The 24,692-nt window shown below is 35.5% G+C and overlaps 3 protein-coding genes across 6 annotated transcripts in view; 2 read left to right on the top strand and 1 right to left on the bottom strand.

Moving 5' to 3' along the window:
* The window catches only part of LOC145972882 (solute carrier family 7 member 14), a 62,474-nt gene extending 56,707 nt beyond the window's left edge, over nt 1-5,767 (top strand). The window contains exons 7-15 of one of the 2 annotated variants that reach the window (XR_014439305.1): nt 256-439; nt 928-1,052; nt 1,494-1,747; nt 2,178-2,420; nt 2,738-2,882; nt 3,181-3,274; nt 3,391-3,518; nt 3,691-4,379; nt 4,790-5,767. Coding sequence is in view for 1 of the 2 variants with exons in the window: in XM_083101907.1 (XP_082958033.1) it covers nt 256-439; nt 928-1,052; nt 1,494-1,747; nt 2,178-2,420; nt 2,738-2,882; nt 3,181-3,274; nt 3,391-3,518; nt 3,691-4,070 (1,553 nt within the window). In the remaining variant the exon portion in view is untranslated. Of the gene's footprint in view, nt 1-255; nt 440-927; nt 1,053-1,493; nt 1,748-2,177; nt 2,421-2,737; nt 2,883-3,180; nt 3,275-3,390; nt 3,519-3,690 lie in introns of both variants that reach the window. The other variant, XM_083101907.1, reaches the window with a different exon arrangement.
* An 8,894-nt stretch (nt 5,768-14,661) lies between these two features.
* LOC145973352 (protein obstructor-E) lies at nt 14,662-18,246 on the top strand. Its single transcript, XM_083102644.1, has 4 exons — nt 14,662-14,817; nt 16,645-16,923; nt 17,135-17,528; nt 17,937-18,246. Exons 1-4 carry the CDS (start codon nt 14,757-14,759, stop codon nt 17,992-17,994), a joined length of 792 nt encoding a protein of 263 aa, XP_082958770.1. The 5' UTR covers nt 14,662-14,756; the 3' UTR covers nt 17,995-18,246.
* Nucleotides 18,247-18,874: 628 nt separating this feature from the next.
* LOC145973848 (uncharacterized) overlaps nt 18,875-24,692 on the bottom strand; it is a 56,250-nt gene continuing 50,432 nt past the window's right edge. For all 3 annotated transcript variants that reach the window (XM_083103448.1, XM_083103449.1, XM_083103451.1), the window contains exon 7: nt 18,875-24,571. In XM_083103448.1, coding sequence (XP_082959574.1) covers nt 20,555-24,571 — 4,017 coding nt within the window. In that variant the 3' untranslated portion in view covers nt 18,875-20,554. The remainder of the gene's footprint in view (nt 24,572-24,692) is intronic.

Here is a 24,692-nt window from a genome sequence, read left to right as displayed (position 1 = left end):
TAAAGTTGTGATTATCAAATATGTACTATTTTTATATTTTACATAAAATGGTTATTATTAATATTTTTTATTAATATACTTACTAATTTAATTATTATAATTATTAATATATTATAATTATTAATATAATTTATTTTTATTATTAATATTTTTTAACTGAAATTTCTAGAAATAAATTTATATGATACCGTTTTATGAAACGAAAAGTAAGTTATCAAAATATTTTCCGACATGTTCGACTTGTTCGTGTTTCAGTTCCATACGACCAGGTCGACCAGGATTCAGCGTTGGTGGAGATGTTCGGTCAAGTCGGGGCCTACAAGTGCAAGTACATTGTCGCAGTCGGTGCATTGGCGGGCCTGACGGTCTCCATGTTTGGCAGCATGTTTCCAATGCCTAGGATAGTCTACGCCATGGCTCAGGATGGCCTTATATTTCGGTAATGATTTAAACGTAAATATTGTCGCTTATGTTAAAAATAATATGATTCTTATCGCAAATATAATGAACATAATATAAATCGGAATTATCAAAATATTAACGCAATAATAAACTTTATCTAATGTAAATAAAATTGCAATATAATTTAAACCAATCCATATCGTCGATATAATTTATTTATTTAATATGTTATGAAAATCCATTATATAAAAAAGAAAATAAAAGGCTATTAAAATAGCATAAGAACATCAAAAAAAGAATACAAATAAAAGTAATAAAATAGAATGAAAATAACTTCGATTAAATTAAATTAAAAAAAATATACAAATAAAAATTTAATTGGACATATCGAACGGATTGTTTCAAAATATCTTTAATGAGAATAGGATGATTCATTGTCACATGATTTAAGAGAATGACAATATAATTAATAGACTTATGTAAATTTTTTTAGAGTGATTTTAATGAGAATATTTTTTTACGTAGGAGCCTCAGCCATGTTTGGCCCGCGACGGGCACTCCCGCATTCGCGACTCTAACTTCCGGCATATGCGCCGCTTTTGCTGCGCTGTTAATTCAGTTGGAAGTGTTGGTAGAAATGATGTCGATCGGTAAGATATAATTCAAAATAATTTTTTAATGTCTAACCGAATGAAAAACATTTTTAATACTTTAATATTTTTAATATCGTAAAATTCTTTGAAATATAAAGTGACAAAATATTTCTTGCATGATCTCATCAAACTAAAATTGATTATTATTGATTCATTTTATTATCGATTAATAAAGATAAATCTGTTAATGGCTGTTTAAAAAGCTTAACATTCTCCAAATATAATAAATATATTAGAAATTCATAATACTTTGAAAGATTTTTATTTTAAAAGATATATGTTATACACACTTATACTTATATTTCAATTACAGTAAATGTTAGAGTTTCCTTTGAAATATTGTCTATCAAATTTCCAGCTCAAGTTTCAAGTATTCCCTTGCTAAGAGAAAAGAAAATATTATTTCAATGTTTAGATCATTCACGGCTTATATTTCAGGTACGTTGCTAGCGTACACCCTAGTGTCCACCTGCGTGCTGATACTGCGATATCAGCCACACTCGACCAATCTGGTCGAGTTGCTGCCGCAGAGCCTGAGAACCCCGTGTCGATCGCCTACGAAGGAGACGCAAGGGAACGGTCAAGTATCTTATGGCAAGGAGCTCAGGCCCGATCAGCTTACGACCGCGTTGAATTCGGTCCAAACGACCCAGTCGGAGCTCACTACCACCAACAACGGACAACGTATCACGGTAAGACGTGCTTGGTGTACCACGAACATCTCCCGTGTGATTAAAGAAGAAATTCCAGCTCAACGAAAAATTTCTCCAGTCTTATATTTCTCTCCTTTAGTTTCTATGGATTTGCGTTCTCTGACGATTTAAAAATGTGCATCGGTTCACTTCTATTCTTGATTATTTTCGAGCAATTGCTCCTGAGAGATCTCCCTTTTTCCAATTTTTTAAAATATCCTTTCTTTTCTTTGCACATACATTTTTTTCTTTTTTTTATATATTCATACAGCAAAATTTTTTCTTAAATAAGAGTGGGGCGATTTTATTAAAAATTTTATTTAAAATTTTCAAGATGATGACACTTTTCTCTTTCAATAGTGCAATATCGACCTCGGAGGAAATTATATAGTAAGAATGAGAGTGATCCGAATCTGCATTATTATTACAGGTGCGACGTGTAAGAAGGTGCAATAGCTCGTCGCCGGATTCGGACGACACGTACGGCGGTGAGGAGGACGATGTAGGACTAGGTAAGGACGACCAGTATCTCGTGAGCGACAGGACGGAAAATAAATTCTACGGCAGCGTGCATGCGGCCGCAGCAGCCTCGAGTTGCGGTAGCACTCATCAGTATCCCGGAAACACGCCGATCATAGGACCACCGTTGAATTATCTACAGCGTCGGCTGCAGGTAGGATCGAAATCCAATTGTTAGGCAAAACAAAAATCCTTAGTGATAAAACTCGGAGAGAATATTTTAACTCTTTTCTCTTAAACGTAAATAGAGCTTCTGATACACATTTGAAGAAAATTCTAACTTAAAACTCGCTAAAATAAATAATTTTGATGCTTATGATATATTTTATATCCCTCAATTTTTTAAATATTATTTTGTACGGCTCTAATTTTGTCATATAAACAAGTCGCACGTGAACTATTGTTTGTATAATGTAGATTAGATTATAATAGTTAATTATTTTAAAACTAATAAGTCATGACGCTTCGTAGGCGGCGCAATATCTTTGTCCTGCTATATTTCCATGGGTAGACAGAGGTCCTGCGACAGAAGCGTCAGGGCGTTATGTCATGAAGCTTGTTGGGATCTTATACTTATTGATCCTTATCTTTGACTTGATTATCGTTTGTGGGATGGGTAAGAAATTTACACTCTATATATATGTATAATATATTTATTTATCATGAAATGGATCGAAGTCTTAATTTCAATTTCCATATAAATTTTAATATAATAAAGGGAGAAGGAAAGAAAGATAAATACATATATATATATTTTTTTCATATTTTATCTTGCATTATCAAAAAAATATAGATAATTTTAAAATAATATTAAATGAGGAATCTTAAAAGTTTTTTAAACATTTGATCAATTTCACGAATCAGTATAAATATATTATTGTTTAATTTCATATTTTTTCTCTTTTTTCTTTCAGGTAATATGGGAACATTCTTAACGATACTACTATTCCTCTTTCTCTTTGCCATAATCGGTATACTTCTCGCCATCAGTAGAAAGCCGCAAAATAGGTAAGATTATTAATTCGTAATCTCATATAATTCGCATGATCATAAAGTCTAGCTAAGCGTGAAATAATTTAACGAACTACGTATAATTAATTCCCGGCATTTCTTTCTTGTTTTAGAAGTAGCGTAATGTTTATGACTCCGGGCTTACCTTTCGTCCCCGCGATCGCCGTTACCGTCAACATTTATCTCATTTTCAAGCTCAACATCCTCACTTTAGTCAGATTTACGGTCTGGATGACTCTAGGTACAAAAAAAAATTATATCTTGCTCTTCTAAAATATAAAATTTTATACAAATTATATAGAAAGTTATTTATGAAGAAGAATACAAGTCGATTTTATTATTAATCTTGGATAGCTTAAATAGACGATTATACATTTCGCCAATTAATTAAAATCGCTTCTAACTGTCATCAGGTTTTATCATGTACTTCAATTACGGCATTAAGCACAGTAGTCTGGAGGAGGCCAACGCTTCGGAGAATGTCGACGACATCGTAGTCAGTGGCACGGCCGGCAATATCGAGCTAACCGTCACCGATCACCATCGGCAAGCGCAAAAGCAGTATACGCCAGATCGTAGCATCTACGAGAGTCAACAGTTGGACGCGTTTGGCCAGCCAGTGTTCGGCAGCACGAACTTTGGCGGCACGCCAAACCAGCAGCAGCAGCAGCAGCAACATATTGGAGGCTATCAACAGAAGCAAACGGCGAGCGGCCACCGCATCGACCAAACTGCGTCGACGACGACGACCTTGTTCATCGATCAGGAGAGCTTCCCCACTTGGGAAGATTGAGGAGCGTCGTACGAGCGATGCCGAGCGGATATTAATGTATACATAACACACGAATAGGAAAAAAGAGAGAGGGAGAAAGGTATTATTACACAACGCCTGATAAGCACGTTTGCGCGCGTGATTGGCATCGGATGATGATCACCGGTGACACTAGACCCTCCGGAGATTGCGATGATTTTGGATTCGAACTTTGACGACTGCGCGAGATCTTCTTGGAACGCGACGATCATCTTTCAGCAAATGATCATCGAGAGTCGCATGCGCTTACAATATGGATAGAAAAATTCATCTAGAATGCGTCTTCTAAAGGTATTTAGAAACATGACACATTGGTTATTGTTGACTAATTAATATTTAATAGATTTTTGAATTTAAAAATTTGAAATATTAATCTAATAATGAAGAAATCGTTAAATTTTTTGGAATTTCCTTAGTTTTTTCAATCACAGAGATGTCTTGATGAGAGACAAATTTATATAAATATTCGAATTTGTTGGAAATATTTAATATAATTATATGTTGACTACAATAAGTTGGACTTTGATCGATTTGTTCAAGTTTAATCATTTGTTCTTTTCAAAATATGCGTGATATGATTATTGGGAAGATTTGATCGATCAGTCGAGACTAAAATCCGCGATACTCTGAGGGTCGGACTTGTTGACTACTATTTGGGACGAATGTAGCAAATAATTTTGCGGCAATATTTATTATTCTAGTTGTATAGTACCGTCGTTGCAGGCGAGGAGGAGGAGGAGAAAAAGGGGAAAGGGGAACGCGACATACCAAAAGATTAAAGATTAGAGGGATGAGAGAGAGAGAGAGAGGAATAGAGAGGAAGATGAAGAGACCATTACCATTAATAGTATAAGGCAAAACTTGTGTTTTCCAAGAGAGCGTTCTATAACTGCTAACATAAGTTCAAATTTATCGCTAGTCCGAAGCGAATGCGAGATGAGAATGACAGTGTTGTCGGAGTGAAAGGGTGACCGAAAGATATGAGAGAATGAGAAAAAAGATCAAATGAGAGACAAAATAAAACAAAGGAGAATAAAGCGTGCTTGAAAGAATGATGAGAGAGCATGTCCGAGCGAATCCGTAGAAGAGAACACTTTAATTGAACAAATAAGAAAAAAAAAACAGAAACGTCACACATCTCTTGCCTAACTTTAGTCTTTCCCTTAAAAAAAAAAAAAAACAAGTTTAGTCTAACATATTATAATCGTATACCCCTAAGCTTACTACATACTTACATACGTCTTACCTCGAGTAAATCCTTTGATTATTAATTTACACACAATTTGTATAAATTATCTAGGACTTAAGCGCTCGTCGCCTCCCAACGGATGAAGGATTTAAATTGATATTAACTCGGTTTTGACGGGCTCACTGCAAGAAAAATAGACCTATTAAAAAAATTGATAGAAATAATGAAATTATAATCTAATTCTATTTATCATTCTTTGCCCCATTTTTTAAACAAAAGAGAATATGAAATAAAAAAAAATTGCTTCAAAGATTAAAAAATAAAAATATCAATTCCGAGAAAATAATAAAAATGAGATTTAGAGAGATAGTTCAGTTATCAGATATGTTCAGTTTTACAGAGATTAAATCTATTTTGAATTAATTTTTTTAATATGTCTGTTTCTTGTGGAAAAGCGGACGGACGGGAGACGAGTCGAGAAAGAGAGAAAGAGAGAGAGAGAAAGAAAGAAAGAGAGAGAGTGAGAGAAAGAGAGAGAGAGAGAGAGAAATAAAATTTCATTTTCGTGTACATATCTTCGGTGTTTCGAGACAAACCGTTTCTCCGTACGTACGTGCACAAGTCCGTTGTGCTTCTCTGTCCGCTAGTGTGTTCCGCGCGATGAATCGAGAATCGCCTTCGATACTAATTAAAGTCGGGAAGATGCGCGCCCGTGTCTCCGATTCGAGCAGATTGCTTATTCATACTATGAGTGCCGGGCTAATTAGTTTCGAGATAATACGAGAATAAATCATATGACGTAATTATCCTCTCGTGCTTATTCTGTCTAATTAACACTTATCGTGCAGATATTAATCCTGCAATTTAATTCATGAACCAATCGTGAACAAAGCAAACCGAGATTCAGAAAGGCACAAAAGATGCGACACGCGATTGCGATAAAACGCTGGGAAAGCTATAATGGAACACTTATCGATCTGCGATATTGCGGAACAATCGAATAATGCGACCGGAAGATGCATAAGATTGGTTACCGAGAATTTATCACCAAGGACAAAGCGTGCTGTTGTATAGTTTGAGTCACGCACGGTGTAATAGCGGACGTTTTAATTTTTAATCTATTCTGGTAGTATAGTTTAATTGATAATTTTTAAGAATTTTTTTTTAAAGAATATTAATTATAAATAATTTTATAATAATAAATTGATTTTCTGACGTTTTACATATATTTTTATTAATATTTAAACTCTGTATGTAGCGTGTTTAAAAACAACAATGCGACATGCTTCTCGTATAATTGTCCAAAATGAAAAAAAACTCGGTTTAGTTTCATATTCTCTAGAATATTTTTTCGGAATGCTAAACTTAACTAGAATTTAAAAAGTTAATATTTAATATTTTTCTGACCTTCAAGAAATAAACAAATTTTAGCAAAAATTAAAATATCTAATTTCAAAATGACACTATTTTAATTTTTTCTAAAATTAGGTTCAGAGTCCTAAAAATACATCCTACGAAATAAAACTAGATTGAGTTTTTTCATTTCAGATAATTACACGAGGAGTAGCATGTCAATCATTAACCCATGCGTTTTTAAACATGCTATGCGCTCGTGAGGTTCGTATTGAACAAAAAAAAGCTAAATATCTAAAATTAAAAAATACTGACATATTATTTAAATATCAATAAAAACATATATAAAGTGCCAAGATCAATTTCTAATATTCTTCAAAAACAAAATTTCTAAAAATCATCATGTTAGAATAGAGCTCTTTATTATGACACAAATTACTTTAATCTCAAGATTGTTTCTATCCCTCTTTCCCCTCGAAATGTATAAAGCTATTATATATTGTACGTAGGGAATATTTTCATGTTATTATCGCTTTTCTCTCGTCATTTTTTCTTCTTTGCTCGTAACGGAGACACATGTTGTGCATACTATTCGACATTCGATCGTGCATCTTCCAGAAGAGCATCGCGACGTCGATTGCTCGAACGGGCGAAGGTCGTTGGCAGGTACGACGACTACTCCCCCGCTTTCGCGAAACTGCATTTCTTCTCGTGTCTGTATTTACTTTTTGTCCAGCTGCTCCCAACCACTTTACTACTTCGTTGGGACGCATCGTCCGGCCGTGCGTGGAAATCGCAAATCCCGCGATTCGGCTCTCGAGTGTCGTCCGACACTCTCCGCGTCCCTTTCCCACGTGAACGGAATTCGACGATAAGGCGACGATAGCAGGATCGATCGCTTTAAACGAAATTGCTTCGAGGAGAAACACTGTGATTGAATAGAAATTATCGCGCGTTTAATCGATCGTTTAATGAAATATCGATGGGTCCGATTAAGAGAAAATTGATCATTGTTTATCGTTATAAGGATTATTCTTACGAGAAATAATATTAATTAAATTACGATACAGTATAAGATATCATTTAGCGATCGACAGAAAAGAAATAAGAGTTTACTTGCTCGAGATGTGTTTAATGTGCGTTGAAAAACATTTCTATTATACATGCAATATTTTTCTTTCGTAATAATCAAAACTGCTCTATTGTAATTCTTCGCGTACATTTCGGTCTTTGTAGTAGGAGCAAATTCTAAGGTCGATCGTTCGCCCTGATTCCCTCTTGTGCTCGCGCGTGAATCCGTCAACGGGACCGATTAGGACCGTGATTAATTTCGCTTGCGAGTGAGAAAAGTATATATATTATTACGTATTCTGTGATCGAAATCTCTAACGACAACGGCGAACGTCGATCGTTTCAGGCGTAAAATTGATTCGAGGATCAAAAAAGAAGTGGTACTCGACATGCTACAGGGGCAGGTCGAAAGCTCGCGCGAGTCTCGCTTTTTTATTCTCTACATATTGATCGACGTGATCCTTTCACATATCAGTCTTTATCCGCGACGCGGGAAAGTCGCGGAAATGTTGCGTGATTATATACAGTTAGCCTGCGCTGCATAGAGCGTACGACGTGATATATGTTCCAATATATACGTAGAATACTTTCTATACACACGAGACTGTTCGATTTTTTAGGTAACGGTAATATACATACACACATATCAAAGATATGGCCGCGCAAATTCACGCTCACGCTCCTAATTACAATTTTCATCAATTCGAACATCCATTTTTTTCTCGCTCTTTGTTTCAATTCAACTGATTGTGAGACTCGAGAGGCCCTTTTTAGTCGAATAGAATTTTAATGTAAGAGCTATCAAGATATTCGATATGCAAGAATTATAAAAAAAATTGCAATTAATTAAAGAATCATTGGATGAAAAAATTTCATTGCAAACGGAGCGCCGACGTGAATTTCGCGTTTGCAATGCAATTTACAATGCATGTTCCTTTTCTTTTTATCTTGATCCTCCACCCCTGTAATAATGTCGCGGATATCTTAGGGAATTGTTTTATTTACACGCTGGGTCTACGTCACCGTGATATGATTTTATGAGAAAACTGGACTCCTTACGAATACGATTTACGATGTACTTATATGCGGCACTTTCTCCGAAAGCAAAGCACAAATTCGTGCCGCTTGATCGTTATATATATATTTAAACATATATGTATATCTATACCTTGTATTATATGCATGATGAAAAATATTACTAAGCAATCTTGAGCATTCTCGAAATAAAATTAGCAATCAATACGAGCAATGGAATCGAATGTGTTGGCATTCTCTTGTCCACGGTGACGTAACATGTGTCGCGTGTTGGAAGTTTATTCTGTGAAAGAATAGTGCCTGTACACATCTCTCTCCAGATGTTAGACGAAACGTTAGAAATCCCTTCCTTGAAATGGACAAGAAAATGTGGCGATCGAAATGGCGTACTTAATGAAGGAGCTAATAAAGTCTCATTTTTATGAAAATTGATTTCATCTCGTATAGATAAATTATTGTTATGTCATTAAATAGCGATGAATAAGCGTTTAACAAAGATGGTCCATAAACGCGTGATCTTGCAGTGATGTTTTAAAAACGCGGCGCATGAGTCAATTTTTACATTAAGCTGTAAAAGTGACCTCATATTAAATTATAAAACTAAGAATTATTACGGGAATCTCACTTAGAAGATATAATAGATTACAGTTTACGAGAATTACATTCTGGGACATATGAGAAAATATATGGACATCAAGCGATTCCTATCCTAAATATTTAAATAAGTTGAGAAGTTATAATTTTGCAAATTCTTTTTCGACTTGGAAAAGATTTTAAATTGAACTTTAAAATCAGTTACGTTGCAGCATATAATATGGCTTCCTTATATTTAGCCCGTTAATTCAAGTAAGCTATCTATGCAAATAATGTTATTAGTAAACAGATTATATATTTCGATATACAGAGTGTCCCAGACTTAGCGGATCAGCCGTTAATGGTAGATTCCTGAGTTTATTTGGAAACAAAAATCTTAATACCAAAATGTTGAGGAAGATGTAGTTTCGGCGCTACAAAAGATTAAAGATTACCAATCGGCGCGTTACGTTCTCCTGTGCTCAGAGACATAGCGCATCAAGGGGCCCACGTATAGCGCGATAATATTGATATCGATAGAGAGATCAATATAAAATAAAAAATAGGATTCTGCAATGAGCGCGATTGTGTTTTCGATGCGACAGTAGTCAGTAGTTTGAACATTTTTATGAAGTCTTTCTCAACATTTTGGTATTAGAATTTTCGTCTCCAAATGATCTCAGGAATCTGCTATTAACGGCTGATTCGTTAAATCTGGGACATCCTGTGTATGTTCCGGGAAGAGAGTAAAACCACGTCCGAGCAAAACGATAAAGAGAACGCGATATTTTACTCTTTGCTCTTTTAATTAGTCCTTTGAATTCTTAGATAGGAGAAAATGGCCTATTGCACAGAGTGATGAAACAATGTCGGCCGAGGTACAAACTATAAAGTAAAATTTAAGTCACAGAGAACCCTCTGCTGCGTTGAAACGAAAGCGATCTGAATGAATTGAAGCTCGAAAGATGTCTACTAAGAATCTTTGAAAAAAGTCAAGATATCTTTCGTCGAGTTGTTGTTCTAAAATCTATATAATTTAATCTGACGAAGCATGTTTTATTTAAAAATTTAGCAGATCAGAGAGATTTGCTCGTTTATCCACGTACCTTAAAATAGTAATTCACTGCAGAATACCTTGAGAGTTCAGATGGCTGTAAGTTGAAAGTATTAGCTTCTACGAGAAGACATGACGCGGAGAAATATCGCACTTTCAATAGAAGGAAACTGTGTCACTTTTCAGTTACGAAGAAGTGATTTTACGAATTGATACTATATATCGAATATGTAACATTGAGCAATAATGTTGTAGTTTAAAACGATTCCTTTCCTCTTCCCCTCTTTAAATTGCAACTCGTGAAAAATAAATTCGCGACAATTCTTTTTTTCCATTGCAAGTGTGATATATAATGAAGGATAGAATAAGCAATCGATGGCTAAGAAAAGTTTATTTTCAGGCCATAATAGCGAGCGTGTGCTCGATGTAAATGTACGAATGCAGAGCCAAAGGACAAGTACGTCTTGTAGAAACGAAAAGAACGCTGAGAATGAGAGAAATTGTTAAGAGCCACATAAACATACCTGTAACAAAACTGATTCAAAATAGAAATACAATAGAATAATACTTCTACAAAGCATACAACGGCGCAGCAATAACAAATTTAGCGCAAGTGATATTTACGTTATATATATTTTTCTCTTTGCTCTTGTCTAAAATTCCTACTCTGTGACTTAACAAACTGCACATTTCATTTTTGACACTTCAAATAACAGTGTAATGAAATCCGCTATAGATTCTGCGTTCTGGAAGCTGCATCCAGCATTGCGCGTCAATCATATCTTTGATTAAATAATGATATTATGAAAAAAAAACGGACATTATATCGATATTAAAAATTAACTCGTAGCGATTTTAATCTACATAAGTAATTTGCGACAGCGCGTAACACACTTTGCAAATTCTACGAGTCGCTTGTTACGCGAAACTTACAAAAGTGCATTGTTCCTCGCGTGAAGGCGCGAATGATCCGGGAAGGTTCGAGATTATAAGCTCGGCGAGACGGCGACTTATACAGGGTGTCAGGGTAATCTCTTTCTAAAAAAAAGCTCTTGTAATTTACCTCGAGAGCTCTTCAAAACACTGTAATAAAGTATTTTTTCATCGAATACTTTTCGAGTTATGAGGCTTGAAATAATCTCTTAATTTTATAAACCATAAAATATCTAGTAAAATATTCATTTTTCGATTATCTTACCTTAATACTTTTATGTATAAAATAATGAGAGGAATCAATTGGTGTAAAGAAAACACATAATTGTTTCGAAGAAAAAATATGTAATTTGCAATTAACAATTACATATTTTCTTTTCGAAACAATTATATTTTCTTTACACCAATTGATTCCTCTCATTATTTTGTACATAAAAGTATTAAGGTAAGATAATCGAAAAATGAATATTTTACTAGATATTTTATGGTTTATGTAAAAATGAAGAAATTATTTCAAGCCTCATAACTCGAAAAGTACTCGACGAAAAAATACTTTATTATAGTGTTTTGAAAAGCTCTCGAGGTAAGCTACAAGTGCTTTTTTTTGGAAAGAGATTGTCCTGACACTCTGTACATGTACATCGTCGAAAGGTGGAAATGCGAAAGCGTTCTTTGATGTCGGAAATTTCGTTGAGCGTCATCTTTCTCGCTATTTTGCCGAGAAAATACCAGAAAAGAGTTTTGTTGTCCTTAAGAAAAGCAGAGAGAACGAGGTAGAAAGAGAAAATGAAAGAGAGAATGTGAAAAAGAGAAAGAAAGAAAGAGAAAGAGAGAGAAAGTATGCGAGTGTGAATGATGTATGATATACTTTGTGCATGATGATACACTTTGTTTCTCTCGGGACGGTCGGGTGGAGGGCACTCGAGGTATCTCGGGAAGATATATGCGCACGAGAAGGACAGAATTTTTTCCATGTAATATATATACCCTTACGTAACTATATACGTTGTTTAATATTGATAAGGATCAAAAATAAAAGTGATTATTCAAAAGCTAAAACGCCCGATTATATTGGACATTACATTTCCTACATATACGTGTATGTGTAAGTCGAGACAAACAAGCATGTTTAAAATATAATTATTCCCGAGCCTCGTCATCACAAAGGTAAATTATTATTTACTCGAATCAAACAGATCTGCATACTTTTCGTATCTTTTTTTTTATTATTTCTTGTCTACGATCTTATGGTGTATGTGAAATTTAATTTCTATTAATTAATTTATTTTTAATAATAATTTTCTACGTGAAGTATAAATAACTTTGTGATATAATGAGTATAAAATTACAAATAGAAAAATTAATATTATGAACCTATAATATATAAAACTGCAATTAAAGTGAAAACTTTAATTTCAACACCAAAAGGCAAGTAAATCTATCTATATTTTTTAGATTACTATCAAACAGAAACAAAGTATTTTTTTTAATTAACTAAAAGAATTATCGTGTAGTTTTTAAAAAGGATCGTGAAAAGTTCAATACGTATCTTCCAAATAAGAAAATAAGTAGATAAAGAATTAATTGATGAATATTATAAAAAATATGTATTGATCAATATAATATAATGTTTTTTTGATCTTTTTAATTTTTAGGTGAGTATAAAAGAAAAACAAATATAAGAAGAAAAAAAAGAATGTGACGGATAGAAGAAGCCCTTTCCTCTGCAGCGCGGACAATGCGAAGTAGTAGTGACCTTTCATTGTCAGACTGTCTAGACGCGTCCAGTCAGTAGTTACGCACCCTCATTAGACAGACGATGTTTCTGACGCTGCAAGTGATAATGATGATCAGACGTCGATCTTTGTATTTATCGATTAGTAATTTTTATCTTTATATTCAATATATAATTCTCTCGTTACTGAAATTTCTGACTCATCTGACTCTAATGTCTCTTATGTTGCAACATACGGAACTATCGATATGGCACGTGTTGTGACATGTAAAATATTCGGGGAATTGTCGCCGCTATTTCCGTGGCGTAATCAGACGTTGGCTGTTTTTGCGAGGTAAGACACTTGATGTCTACGATGTTCCACGAGGTAACTCGCTCTCGTCCACACGAGGAAAATGTCAAGGCTCCATTCTACGAAACGAGATAATTCTTTCCTCTAACACGCGAACATTCATGCGGCGCGTCCTGTCCGCTTTTTTAGTGAAAAACGAAAATGAAAAATTAGAATGATTAGAAAGGAAAAAAGATTATATCATGTTTGTTTAAAAAATAAAATTTTATTTGTTTCTTCTCTCTAAGGAAATAAAGATTTATAGACTTGAAATCCGTGATTGCGTCATTTACAAAAATATTTTGTCAAATATTTCGTTTTTAATTTTGTATTTAATTTGGTTAAAAATTTATAGATTTGAAATACGTGATTGTCATTAAAAAAAATATTTTGTCAAAACTACATTTTTGGTGACTAAATAATTGTAATAAATGTTTCTCAATCATGTCACACATTAATCTTATACTAAAATTAAATAGAGTTTCTATATCTTTTCTGTAATATAAAAATTGCTATAGAATGTAACAAAAGAGTTTCTTGTGTCAAGTACACATTAATTTTACATTAGTCTCATTGGACGATAACAATATACCGAATAATTTTTTATGCAAATTAAATATACGCACCAATTTATGCAATTAATACTTTGTATGAATTATGCAAAAATACTACAGTGCGCATAAATACACATCTAAATGCAACGCACATTATAGTCTGCTCTTTGTTAGGAGAGTGACTCTCGACCTGCAATTGCCATCCTCGTGCGAGAAGACGAACAAGGCTAACTGTAAATGGCATTTCTGACATTCATATAAATCCATCATCGCAAGCCGGTGACACGCAACATCTTTTAATAATAGAATATTTACGCTATAAAATACAACATTGGCTATTAATTTATGGTTATTATTAAAAATGACAATATTTAGGACATCTTCGCAAGATGCTTCTTTACATTACATGAAAAATATATATAAACTGATTTTTTATACTGAAGAGTATTAATAATTTTTATTTTAATTTAATTTTGAATAATAAAAATATATATAATTAATTCTTTTATTTCCGCATTAATAGCTAATATTGTTTTTTAACTGCGCATTATATGCGAGTTAAAATAGGCTGCTGAATGAATGAAACTTAGAATGGGACGATTAATTTTTTCAGCTGTGATGTGTCACGTGATTGAAGGTCTTTGAGAGAAGGGCGGGACGATTACTTGTTACGGTCAGCGTTCCGCTAACGAGAAGACGACTTATGCGCGCGAGAGGCCATCCTCTCCCGCTTCTCATCCGAAGATGATAAAAGCATGTTAGGAGGTAGCAGCTCGTCGTAGTCCATCTTTCGGGATCGACCCAGGAGGAACGTGAAACGCATGAATTCAATAACCGACGATGGCCTCGAGACCGATCGTCCATCTGCTAATCGCCTGCGGCATTTTCATCGTGACTACATGTGAGTAAAAAAAAAATTACCCTCTCGTGTTCTTTAACACGGAGAAAGTGAATTCATGTCCTAGTCGACACAGAAGAAGCATCTGTGCTCTTTTTCCAATTATCATTTTAATTCCGCAGTGAAATGTTATGCAATGATACAAGTGACGACGTTTTCTATTATATGTAGTTATTCGTGTAATAAATCGCTTCTTTTTATACAAATTTATTTATATATATGACACAAATTTTAGATACCTTTGATTTTTTCTTTTCTATTAATGAATGATACCATCGTTGAAGATAATAATATCAGGCTGTAAGATTCTTTCAATAGGTCACGATAAATTAAAGCATTGTTTTTAAAGGATTAAATTTTTACACCAAATTGTAATAAATATTCAAACATAATTTCTAGTAATCAAGTATACTAAAATGATAAAAGTATGTAATACAGTGTTTTTTAATTTGCAACTAGCTATTAATATGATTTATCACAGTTTATTAATTAAACATATTTTAACGGTGAATGTTACAGATTTTTCTATCTCAAAAATTATAAAAAAATATATGTATATATTTTTATATAATATATATTTATATATATTTTAAAAAAATATATATAATATATATTTTTAAAACATATATGTGTATTATAATGTTTTAAATAATTACGCTATGCAATTCAAACAAGTTTAATAAGATTGGCTAAGAGCCAAAATGTTTAGGAAAATTCGTGTATGCTCATTCTTATGAATGCAAACGCGTCCTGAATAGTATTTTGGAGCCATGCGATCACAGGTATGCTCAGTCACGAACTGGTGATTTGTATGCGATGTGCTTGCACATTGTTAAAAAAATGAATTTTTTAAGCTTAAAGCTAGACAAGCATGAATACTCTACTATCACGTGGATAAATTTGTACAGCTATATCGAGGACAGTTTGCTCTTAATAAATAAAAATTGTACGCGTTACGTTGTAAGCCCTAGAGAAGAATATTTTTTTATTTTGTTTCTACGAACGTGAAATAAAATGATTAACTTCAACCAGTAAAATTCTTTTTGTCCTCGGCAGACTAAAGGAATCCCCGATAGACGAACTGTTTAATGTTCGTGCTCGTCGGTTTAACGACGGATAATCGAATTTGTAATCAACGGAACTTTCTCCCATTGTTTGCGTTCACGTACCTTGTGCAATTTCTGCCCCGGGAAACATTTCTCGGGAATGCCTGACAGTTTTCGTGCACGAAACTATTGTCGTTGTTTCTCGACCTTTCGTGATATCCTGAGGCTAATATCGAGCTCTCTTTCTAGCTTGGAATATATCGTTTTAATTTTTTATTGGACAATGTCATAAAGAAAGCTTCCCAAATTATCTAATCAATTTTAGTTGTAACGAGAACGTGCAATTTTACTTTTATATTTCTTCTTAAAAAATTTTTGCTTAATTTCTAAAAAGTATTTTTGACTCAATCTTGCCTGCGGCAAAATCGGTTACGAGCAGCACGCAGACATTGCGTAAGCGATGCGCAGGTAACGCTAATGTATGCACATCACACACACACATACACGGCTTCATAGAGGTCGAGTGCTGGCTATCGCCGAACTTTCGCCATCGTGCGATAATCGCATCTTGCCGCGTTACTGAACACGACCCATTAATACTTTCTGGACGAACTCGTTTGACGAGTTTTATGCGCAATATTGGTTGCCGTTTAAATCAGAGTCTTGAGATTTTGATAGTTGAAACAAGTAGATGCTCAACCATGATATAAAAAAATATCTTAGTCTTATTTAAGATAAGAATTTATGCGCGAAATTTTTCTACGAAAGATTTATCGTATTTCAGCGCTCAATCAAACTCCCAGGTTCTCGAATCAGCTGTTTAATAATCAGCTGAATCGCAACCAACAGCAATTTTCGCCGAAAGGTGATATATCTGCATCTTGTCCAGAGAGGAACGGTCGTTATCCAGTACCAAATCAATGCGACGCTTATATCGAGTGTATCAATGGAGTTGCCGAAGAAAAGTTATGTCCTGAGGGCTTATATTTCAATCCTGAGGCTCGCTTCAACTACCCCTGCGGATATCCCATTGACGTAGATTGCACGGGCAGGCCAAATTTGCGTGAGTTACTTACTATTACAATATCAATCTTTCATTCAATCTTTAATTTGTAATTATTTTGTGTGATAAAAATATTGCATTATTAAATTTTAATTCACAAAGTTCGATTCTTTCAAAACTATTGAAGCTTTATTAAATTAAAGATTTCACATAAATCACTCGCATTGAAATGCCATTAAATGATAAAATTTGATTGTTGAATTTCTTTCAGAGAAGGCAAGTCCGACCGAGGATTGTCCCCATCAATACGGTTACTTCAAGATCGGCGATCATCAAAATTGCGGTCAATTTATGAATTGCGTGGACGGCCGGGGTTATGTCTTTGATTGTCCGGAAGGTCTGGCCTTCAATCCGGAATCGTATCGATGTGACTGGCCAGATCAGGTGTCGGATTGCGACGCCGAGGCCTTCCTTGGCTTTCGCTGTCCGGAGGTGAAAAATAGCCCATTCCTGGACGCCGAGATTAAGTTATACCGCAGTACCGTCGACTGTCATCACTATTACATTTGCGTGAACGGCCGTCCACGATTACAGAATTGTGGCACGGGGAATGCCTTTAACGAGCTCATCGATACCTGCGATGCCGCAGAAAATGTCACTGGCTGGTGAGTGATATTTAAGAACATGTGAATAAAATGTCAGTATTGTTTTTCATTTATGAATTCTTTCACTAAAAGAAGAAAGAAGATATAAATTATTATTATCCTATTTATTAGATTGACATAAAAAATAAAATTTAAGTTATACTTTTAAGTGATACAAAATATTCCAAGAAATATTTAAAAAATGTTCATATGGAAGATATATATATTATTATCTTTTATATAATTATCTAATTTATTATCACGTATAAAACATTTATATGTTTCGAAATATTTTAATATTATAATGATTGTACACTTTTTCGAGAATAATCTGCGTGTAAGGTTGCTGACATTTATTTTAATTAATAATACGCAATTTGTGGTTTAAAGTAAACCTAAAAATTTTTTAAGTTAATATGCTTTTTTTAGTGAACACGAAGCGATAGCAAAAACTACTCCCACATATGGACAAGCGAGGCTTTTTTAAATTCAAGTCGAATGAAAAGTAAAAACAATGATAATAATTCCAAAAGAACAGTAATCAAGAGCTGCAAGAATAATAAGGTGTATATCAAATTTCAATATGTAATACGATATATTTTAATACAAGAAAATTGCATGGTTAATGCAAATGATTGCATATATTATCGTATATATTAAAAATGCATTATACTAATGGAGGATATATATAAAAGATTCAATTACAATTTATAATAAGTATATTCGTACAAATCATATATTATATATGAGTTGATGCCATAAATAATGTATATATTAATGTATAAATCTCGTTTCCTCTTTTAAGTATATGTATTTAATGTAGAATTGTAAAATTCTTAATAAAAATGTAAAAATAAATATTCCTCCATCCCTCCTTTCTGCATGTCAATAAATAGTTTTTGCATAAGATTATTTTTTATGAAATGTAATATTACATATTACATAGTTACATACATAATATTAAAATTTTGAATTTAGTGCTTTGGCGAAATTAAATATTTTAATATAAATTTTATTGAATTCGACACATTTTTAACAATTATAGATAAAATCTAATACACTTTAAGATTATTTTCTATTTTCAAAACAAATCGTATCAAATTTTATGATATATTTAACAATTAAAAAAATAAATAACGTCAGATTGAGTTCCTTCTTTTCGAAATAATAAACTTTTGTGTATATGGAAAAAAAGAAGTTTACAGAAAATGCTTTAATCTTTGGACTTTAATAGAATATTATTTTTTGAGAAAATATTCGATAAAAATAAATCGAAAGGATATTAGGAAATTTTTCTCTAATTCATATACAGGAAAAAGGAAGCACAGTTTGGATTGATGAAAGAATGAATATCATAGGCACATGTGTGCGTATAGAATATACAATTATTATTGACATAGTACAATTGCTTAGAAAATATAATAGCTATAGTTTTTTTTTCGAATATTATACGTCATTGCGTGCACGCGCAATATGTACATATGTGAAAATTATCAACGAGTTACACACTCATTTTAGCGACACGTACGAATTTCCTAGACTCTATCTAAATCGCTAGATAGTCCCGAAATGAAAAACAGAATCCGCAAAAATATATATCTTTATATAATATATATTTATCTACGGTACTCTGTGTGACTCGTTTTCACTTGTAATTAAAGCGCATTAATTAATAGTAGGAAATTATAAAAACATGAACGAAAGATTACGCGAATTTTTTGTGTAATCAGCTTTTTTTATGATACATACCGAACAATAAAAATGAATATTAGTGAACATACGCATACTTAAATATTGCAAACTATAAGTTCGCAATCTTTCTTTCTTCGACTTTCTTACATGTAACATTGTAACGCATTTGTTAAATCGACTACGTCTTGCACGCTCGTTACTTCAAAATATCTACGTTATATCGAGCTAAATTCACATCTAAAAGATGCTTGAGCAACGATGTTACGTCTTATTGCACTTTTTTGGTACTACGAGAAATTGATTCGAGGAATTGATACAAGTAGAACAAACAAGATGAGCGTTTACATCCACGATATTTTATTCATAGGCACATTTTACTACGCGCGATGATTAAAATAATATTATTTATATATAAAATTTTATGAAAAAAAATTTCTTATCAAAACGCGTCGCGTTAATTGCATATATAAAATAAAATTTTATATAAAATAGATTATATAAAAATAATTTTATATAAAATTTATATAAAATTTTTTATATAAATACTTATCAAAGATGAGTGATATTCGGTGTGAAAATATTTTAATTAAAAATATTTTCATACATTTTTAAGCGCATACCACACATTCTAACGTGCGAGGTATCATTGATTCATGACAAGAATTGGTGGTCCGAGACCAGGAGATGCAGAGGGTATATTTTATCAAAAATATATCTAATATTTTTTTTATCTCGATATCGAATAAAATTATTCCTTTGATCAAGAAAAAAGCAGTTGTTTCCGGAAAAATATAAATATTGCGCTACGAGCGAGGTGCTAAGAGTAACGAGAGTAATCGTGGCGTAGTTTTTTCGGCAATATTCGGCAACGTATTTAAAAATTCACGCGTTATTGAATCAGTCGCGCGAAGGATTAAAAAACTACTTTACGATCGCGCGATCGCGTCTTCGCTTAAAGTCTCTCTCGCGCCTCGAGAACAACCGTAGGAACCGATTCTTCGCTCTTTGACTTAACATTAACAGTGCCGTGCAATTGTTTCAGGTGCACGCACGAAATTCGCACCGCATCAGCTGCATCGACGATGTGCTTCCTCGTTTCTCACTTGATCCGATCAGCGATCGCGGGCCGATTGAATCGACATTAACTTTAATAAGTGTGAATCCAGCGCGAGGCGCTATGGCAATAGGGCTTAGGAGAAGAGAAGGGCCCTCTTCTTTGGGGCATGCTTACGTGTATTGCGCGTTAAAAAAAAAAGAGTTATAAATATACTACGTAGAGTCCTATGGAGGATTCACGAATTACCAAAATCAACAAAGTCGAGCGTCGAGGAAACACGGCGGAAAGGGAAACGCTCTCACCAGGATCGATTCCGGCACTTCCGATTGCGCACGTCGTGACGGCAGCTCTGCGTCTCCTCGTCGAATGCCGTGCCTTCCTCGCATACGAACCGGAAGTCTAGCACCTGCCGCGAGGTGAAGCCGGGCGAGCAATAGTGAAACAGTCGACAGTCCCTGGCATCGCCGTAGAAGCGATACATCTCCTTCTCCAGGCAATTGAAGCTCGCATACTTCCGCGAGCTGGAGAATTTTCGGTTACTCGATCGAGGAATCAAGGATTCCGTCGTCGCCACAGGATCGGCGTCTTCAGTTTTCAGCTGGACGGTGATCGAAGTCGAAATCGTCGAAGTTGGAATCGTCGAAACTGACGTCGGATGTTCGGAAGGAGTTTCTGTAACATACTGTTGATGGTCTTTGCCGGCTGTCGTCGTGATCTCCACATCTTCTTCAGGGTATATGTCGGTACTCGTCTCTTTGTATTCGGTGTATGATTTTTCAAGGGGCAATGTTGTCAGGGGCAGCGAGGTCGTCGCGGAGATATCGATCTTCTCTGTAGTTTCCTGCGGCTCAGTTTTCACTTTTATCGTTGTCTGCTCGATAGGAGACGCAAGGGTAGTCAGTCTAGACAAGAGATAGAGGGTGGAAGTCTCGATCTCTCTTGTTGCATCGACATGCTTTGAAGAGTTGACGGGGGAATTTTGCTCGGTTGGGCTTGGAAATTGATCTTCCTTGTTTGTCCGATCGGTCTTCGCCGAAGAATCAATAGAAACAGGATCGTTCGCCTCCAGCTTACTCTCGAGAACATTTTCCTCGCTTCTACCAGACTCCGTTGTCATTGCTGCCATCGTCATTGTTGTCACGTCATTGGGTTCTGTCGTAGCTTCCGTCGATTTTTCTGTATTTAATTTTTCCGCAATCGAAGCGCTGGTAGTAATAGTAGGTTTACGCGTCAGAGTGAGTTTCCTAATCACCGGCTTCGGCGCCAGGTCGTTATAGGACTTGGGCGGTTTCGCCGGTTTCGGGTTAAATAAGCCCATCCTCGATTTAATTACGACCGGAACAGGAGTCGTCGTAGGAGGAGTGTAAGCGTAAATCCTCCTGTTCCCGACGGGTTTGAAAAGTTTCGGCGATGTGGGACGAGTGGTAGTAGTCGTCGGTCGAGGAGTAGTCGTAGTCGTAGTCGTAGTCGTAGTTGTAGATGTGGTTGCAATCGTACTCGTCGATGGCATCGTTGTAGTAGACACTGTTGTGCTCGATGCTGTTGTAGTAGTTGACAAAGTCGTAGTCAAACTTGCAACTTTTTCGAGACCTGCAACTTCCGTGACATTTTCTTCAGGTTCCGTCTGTGTTTCTGCTTCGTCATCGATCTGATGTGTTTCGAAATCATTTTTCTCAACTTTCTGTTCCGTAAAATCATTCGATTTAGTCGTAGTTTCCATTTCTCTGTAATTTTCCGGCTCGTAATTGTCATCAATATAATCATGCGAATTGTCTACAATTCCTTCCCTTTCGAATTCCTTCGTTCCCTTCGTCGTCTTCGTATCGTCGTCTCTATCATCCGTCCTCGGTAATTCGTCCGTGAATTTTAAGATGCCTTCAGTGCTGCCTTGGGTGTCTTCAGTCGAATCCATAACGTCCTCCTGAGAATCGGTGTATTCCTCGGAACTCGTGTAATCAATAGACATTGTATATTCCTCGGTGTTTTCCAGTCCTTTGTAATCTTCTTCGGTGCTGGTATCGCGCGAATTTTCCGCAGACAATTCTATTGTATCCGGATACTCGTTTGAATCTTCGTAATTTGTCTCTTGATTATATTTCACAGTCGAATGTGTCTCTTCGTCCAAATCATCAGTGCTCGTCTTCTCGCTTGAGTCTTCGTGATAAGACAGCTCTTCTTGTCCCGAATCGTTCTCGCGAGAAATCACGGTTTCGCTGGAGGAAATCTTGTTAGGTGTCTCTTCGGAGCTCATTTCGAACTCTCTCTCTTTTGTATTCGCGTTGAACTCGTCTTCATCCAAAGTTTCGTATTCTCTTGAGAAAAATTCTTCATTGGACTTTTCCTCTTCAGAAACGTGAGTAATTTCCGTCGATTCCGTTTCCATTGCGCTTTGCGGATTCTCGGTAAAGTTTGTGTCTTCTAAAATAGCATATTCAGTTTTCTGCTCTGCTTCTACCGATTGATTTAGAGCATCTAAATCTTTCGCGCTCGTTTCCACAATTTGATGATCGAACGATCGCTCAATCTCTTTACCTTTTCCGACGTCGTTATTTTTGCTGTCTTGCAAGCTTTTCGAGTACGCGTTGCGTTGATCAATCGTTCTCGTATCGATTTCTTTAAAAGTTTGCGATTCTGGCTCTTCAAAAATGTGGCTATCGATTTGCTCCGCAACTTTCGTCTCGAAAAGTGCGACAGATGGGGTAGTAGATGTGGTAGTAATAATACTAGCAATAGTAGTAGTAGTCGTTTCATCCATTTCGTCTTTCTGTTGAATCGTCTCTGTCAGTTCGATATTGTTCGTTTTTTGCTGCTTTATTTTCGAAGATATGCGTCTTCTTGAGGTTCTCGCTCGAGAAACCTTTCTTCTCGGACCGGACTTTCTTTCTCTAGAATCCTTAGCATTTTTTCGCTCAATTGTTTCTTGTGGAACTCTCAGTTGTTTCTCTTGGTCGGTTATGAAATCCGTTCGTTTCTCCGATTCATCTTTTGTCAAGTGTCTTGTCAGCTGTTCGTTATGTATGACTTTTTTGTCAATCCCCGATATATCACGCAAGTCAGATTTACTTTCCTCTTCAATAATAATCTCGACAGGAGCGTCAGTCTTGGACATCTGGACGAAATCAGAATTCGTAGTTTTTACTTTAAAGTCATTATCGGAATCAAGTATTATTACGTCTATATCATCCTTGAAAGATTTGTTTTCTTCAGAACGAGCGGTTGTAAGTTCAACGTTAGCTTCGAATTTTAATTTGTAGTCCGATTCTGATGTATTTTTAATATGTTTTTTCTTGTCTGATAATTTTTCAGCATCAGCCTCGACATTTGAAGACAAATCTTCGTGACTCGATTTTGTATCCTCTTGTTCCTCATCTTCTTCTTTATCAAACGCTAAATGTTTCGAAGCGTCTGTCTTTAAATCTTCTAAAACGTCCACTTTTTCTATCGCGATATCTTTCGTCCGTTGTGCAGATTTCGCGTCGAGAATCTCGCTATCTTTCGCGACGTGTTTAGCAGTATTTCCAATTTCATCAGCAATATTGCGAAAAGCATCCTCGTCCGCCTCGTCGCTGAATAGGATATCTCTAAACTTCATCAGATTCTCCCTAATAGCTCGGAAATCTCCGATCTCGACACGTGTATCTTCCACGTTCGTCGCTTCATCCTCGTTCCGACGCGATTCACTCCTTCGTATCGCTTTAAAATCCCCATCTTGACTATTCGCGCCGTTGATCAAATGATAGAGCTGACCGTGAGATCGTTTCCTACGCGAGAGTCGTATCTTGTCTATCGCGCTTCTCGCGACCTGCCGATTCTTGGGTATTTTCGGAACATCGTGGTAAAACGGATCGAAGGACTCGTCGCCCTCCTTGTAATCGTCGTAACTGGCCGGTATCGTCGGCAACGGCAACGTCACCAATTGCGTGGTGTTTAAAGGCCTACCGGACTCGTCGCTCACGCTTGCCTTTGCTGTGACAATCACCCGCGATTGCGACGGCAACAGCGGCGACGGATTCTGCACAATTCTCTGAATATCCGCTGGTGGTAGATTTATAGTGATCTGATGGGGCTTGAGCTGCGGTACCGTCACGCCTGGCGAATTCACCCGGTGAATGCCCCGTTGGGTAACCGACTGCGAGGGTTTCGGCGAAGGTCTCGGCGTCGGATAAAACGATCTGACAGTCGTCTCGATAGTCGTTGGAGATGTTGGCAAAAAATTGTCGGATATCCTCTGCTGCTGCGACGTTTGACTCATCTTCGTCTGCGTACGAGACGACTCTTGCAAGCTTGGAACCGGAGATATCGTCAACTTGGATACCTGAAATAAGAGGTGAAACGAATTTTTTTCTCCATTTCTCTCTCTCTTTTTGATAATTTCATTAAAAGTTCTTTATTGAAGTATACATTGCCTTCGTATTACGTTAAGTAAATTATATAAA

Source organism: Camponotus vicinus, unplaced genomic scaffold (assembly GCF_025532165.1).
Source record: "Camponotus vicinus isolate PSW18456_S1 unplaced genomic scaffold, iyCamVici1.0 SCAF_6, whole genome shotgun sequence".
Classification (NCBI taxonomy): Eukaryota; Metazoa; Arthropoda; class Insecta; order Hymenoptera; family Formicidae; genus Camponotus; species Camponotus vicinus.
This window is presented reverse-complemented; position numbering and strand designations above follow the sequence as displayed.

Coding starts and splice junctions, on each gene's coding strand:
- LOC145973352 (XM_083102644.1), top strand. CDS start 14,757: ATGGCCTCGAGACCGATCGTCCATCTGCTAATCGCCTGCGGCATTTTC. Junction 14,818..16,644: donor CATTTTCATCGTGACTACAT/GTGAGTAAAAAA, acceptor ATCGTATTTCAG/CGCTCAATCAAACTCCCAGG. Junction 16,924..17,134: donor CACGGGCAGGCCAAATTTGC/GTGAGTTACTTA, acceptor AATTTCTTTCAG/AGAAGGCAAGTCCGACCGAG.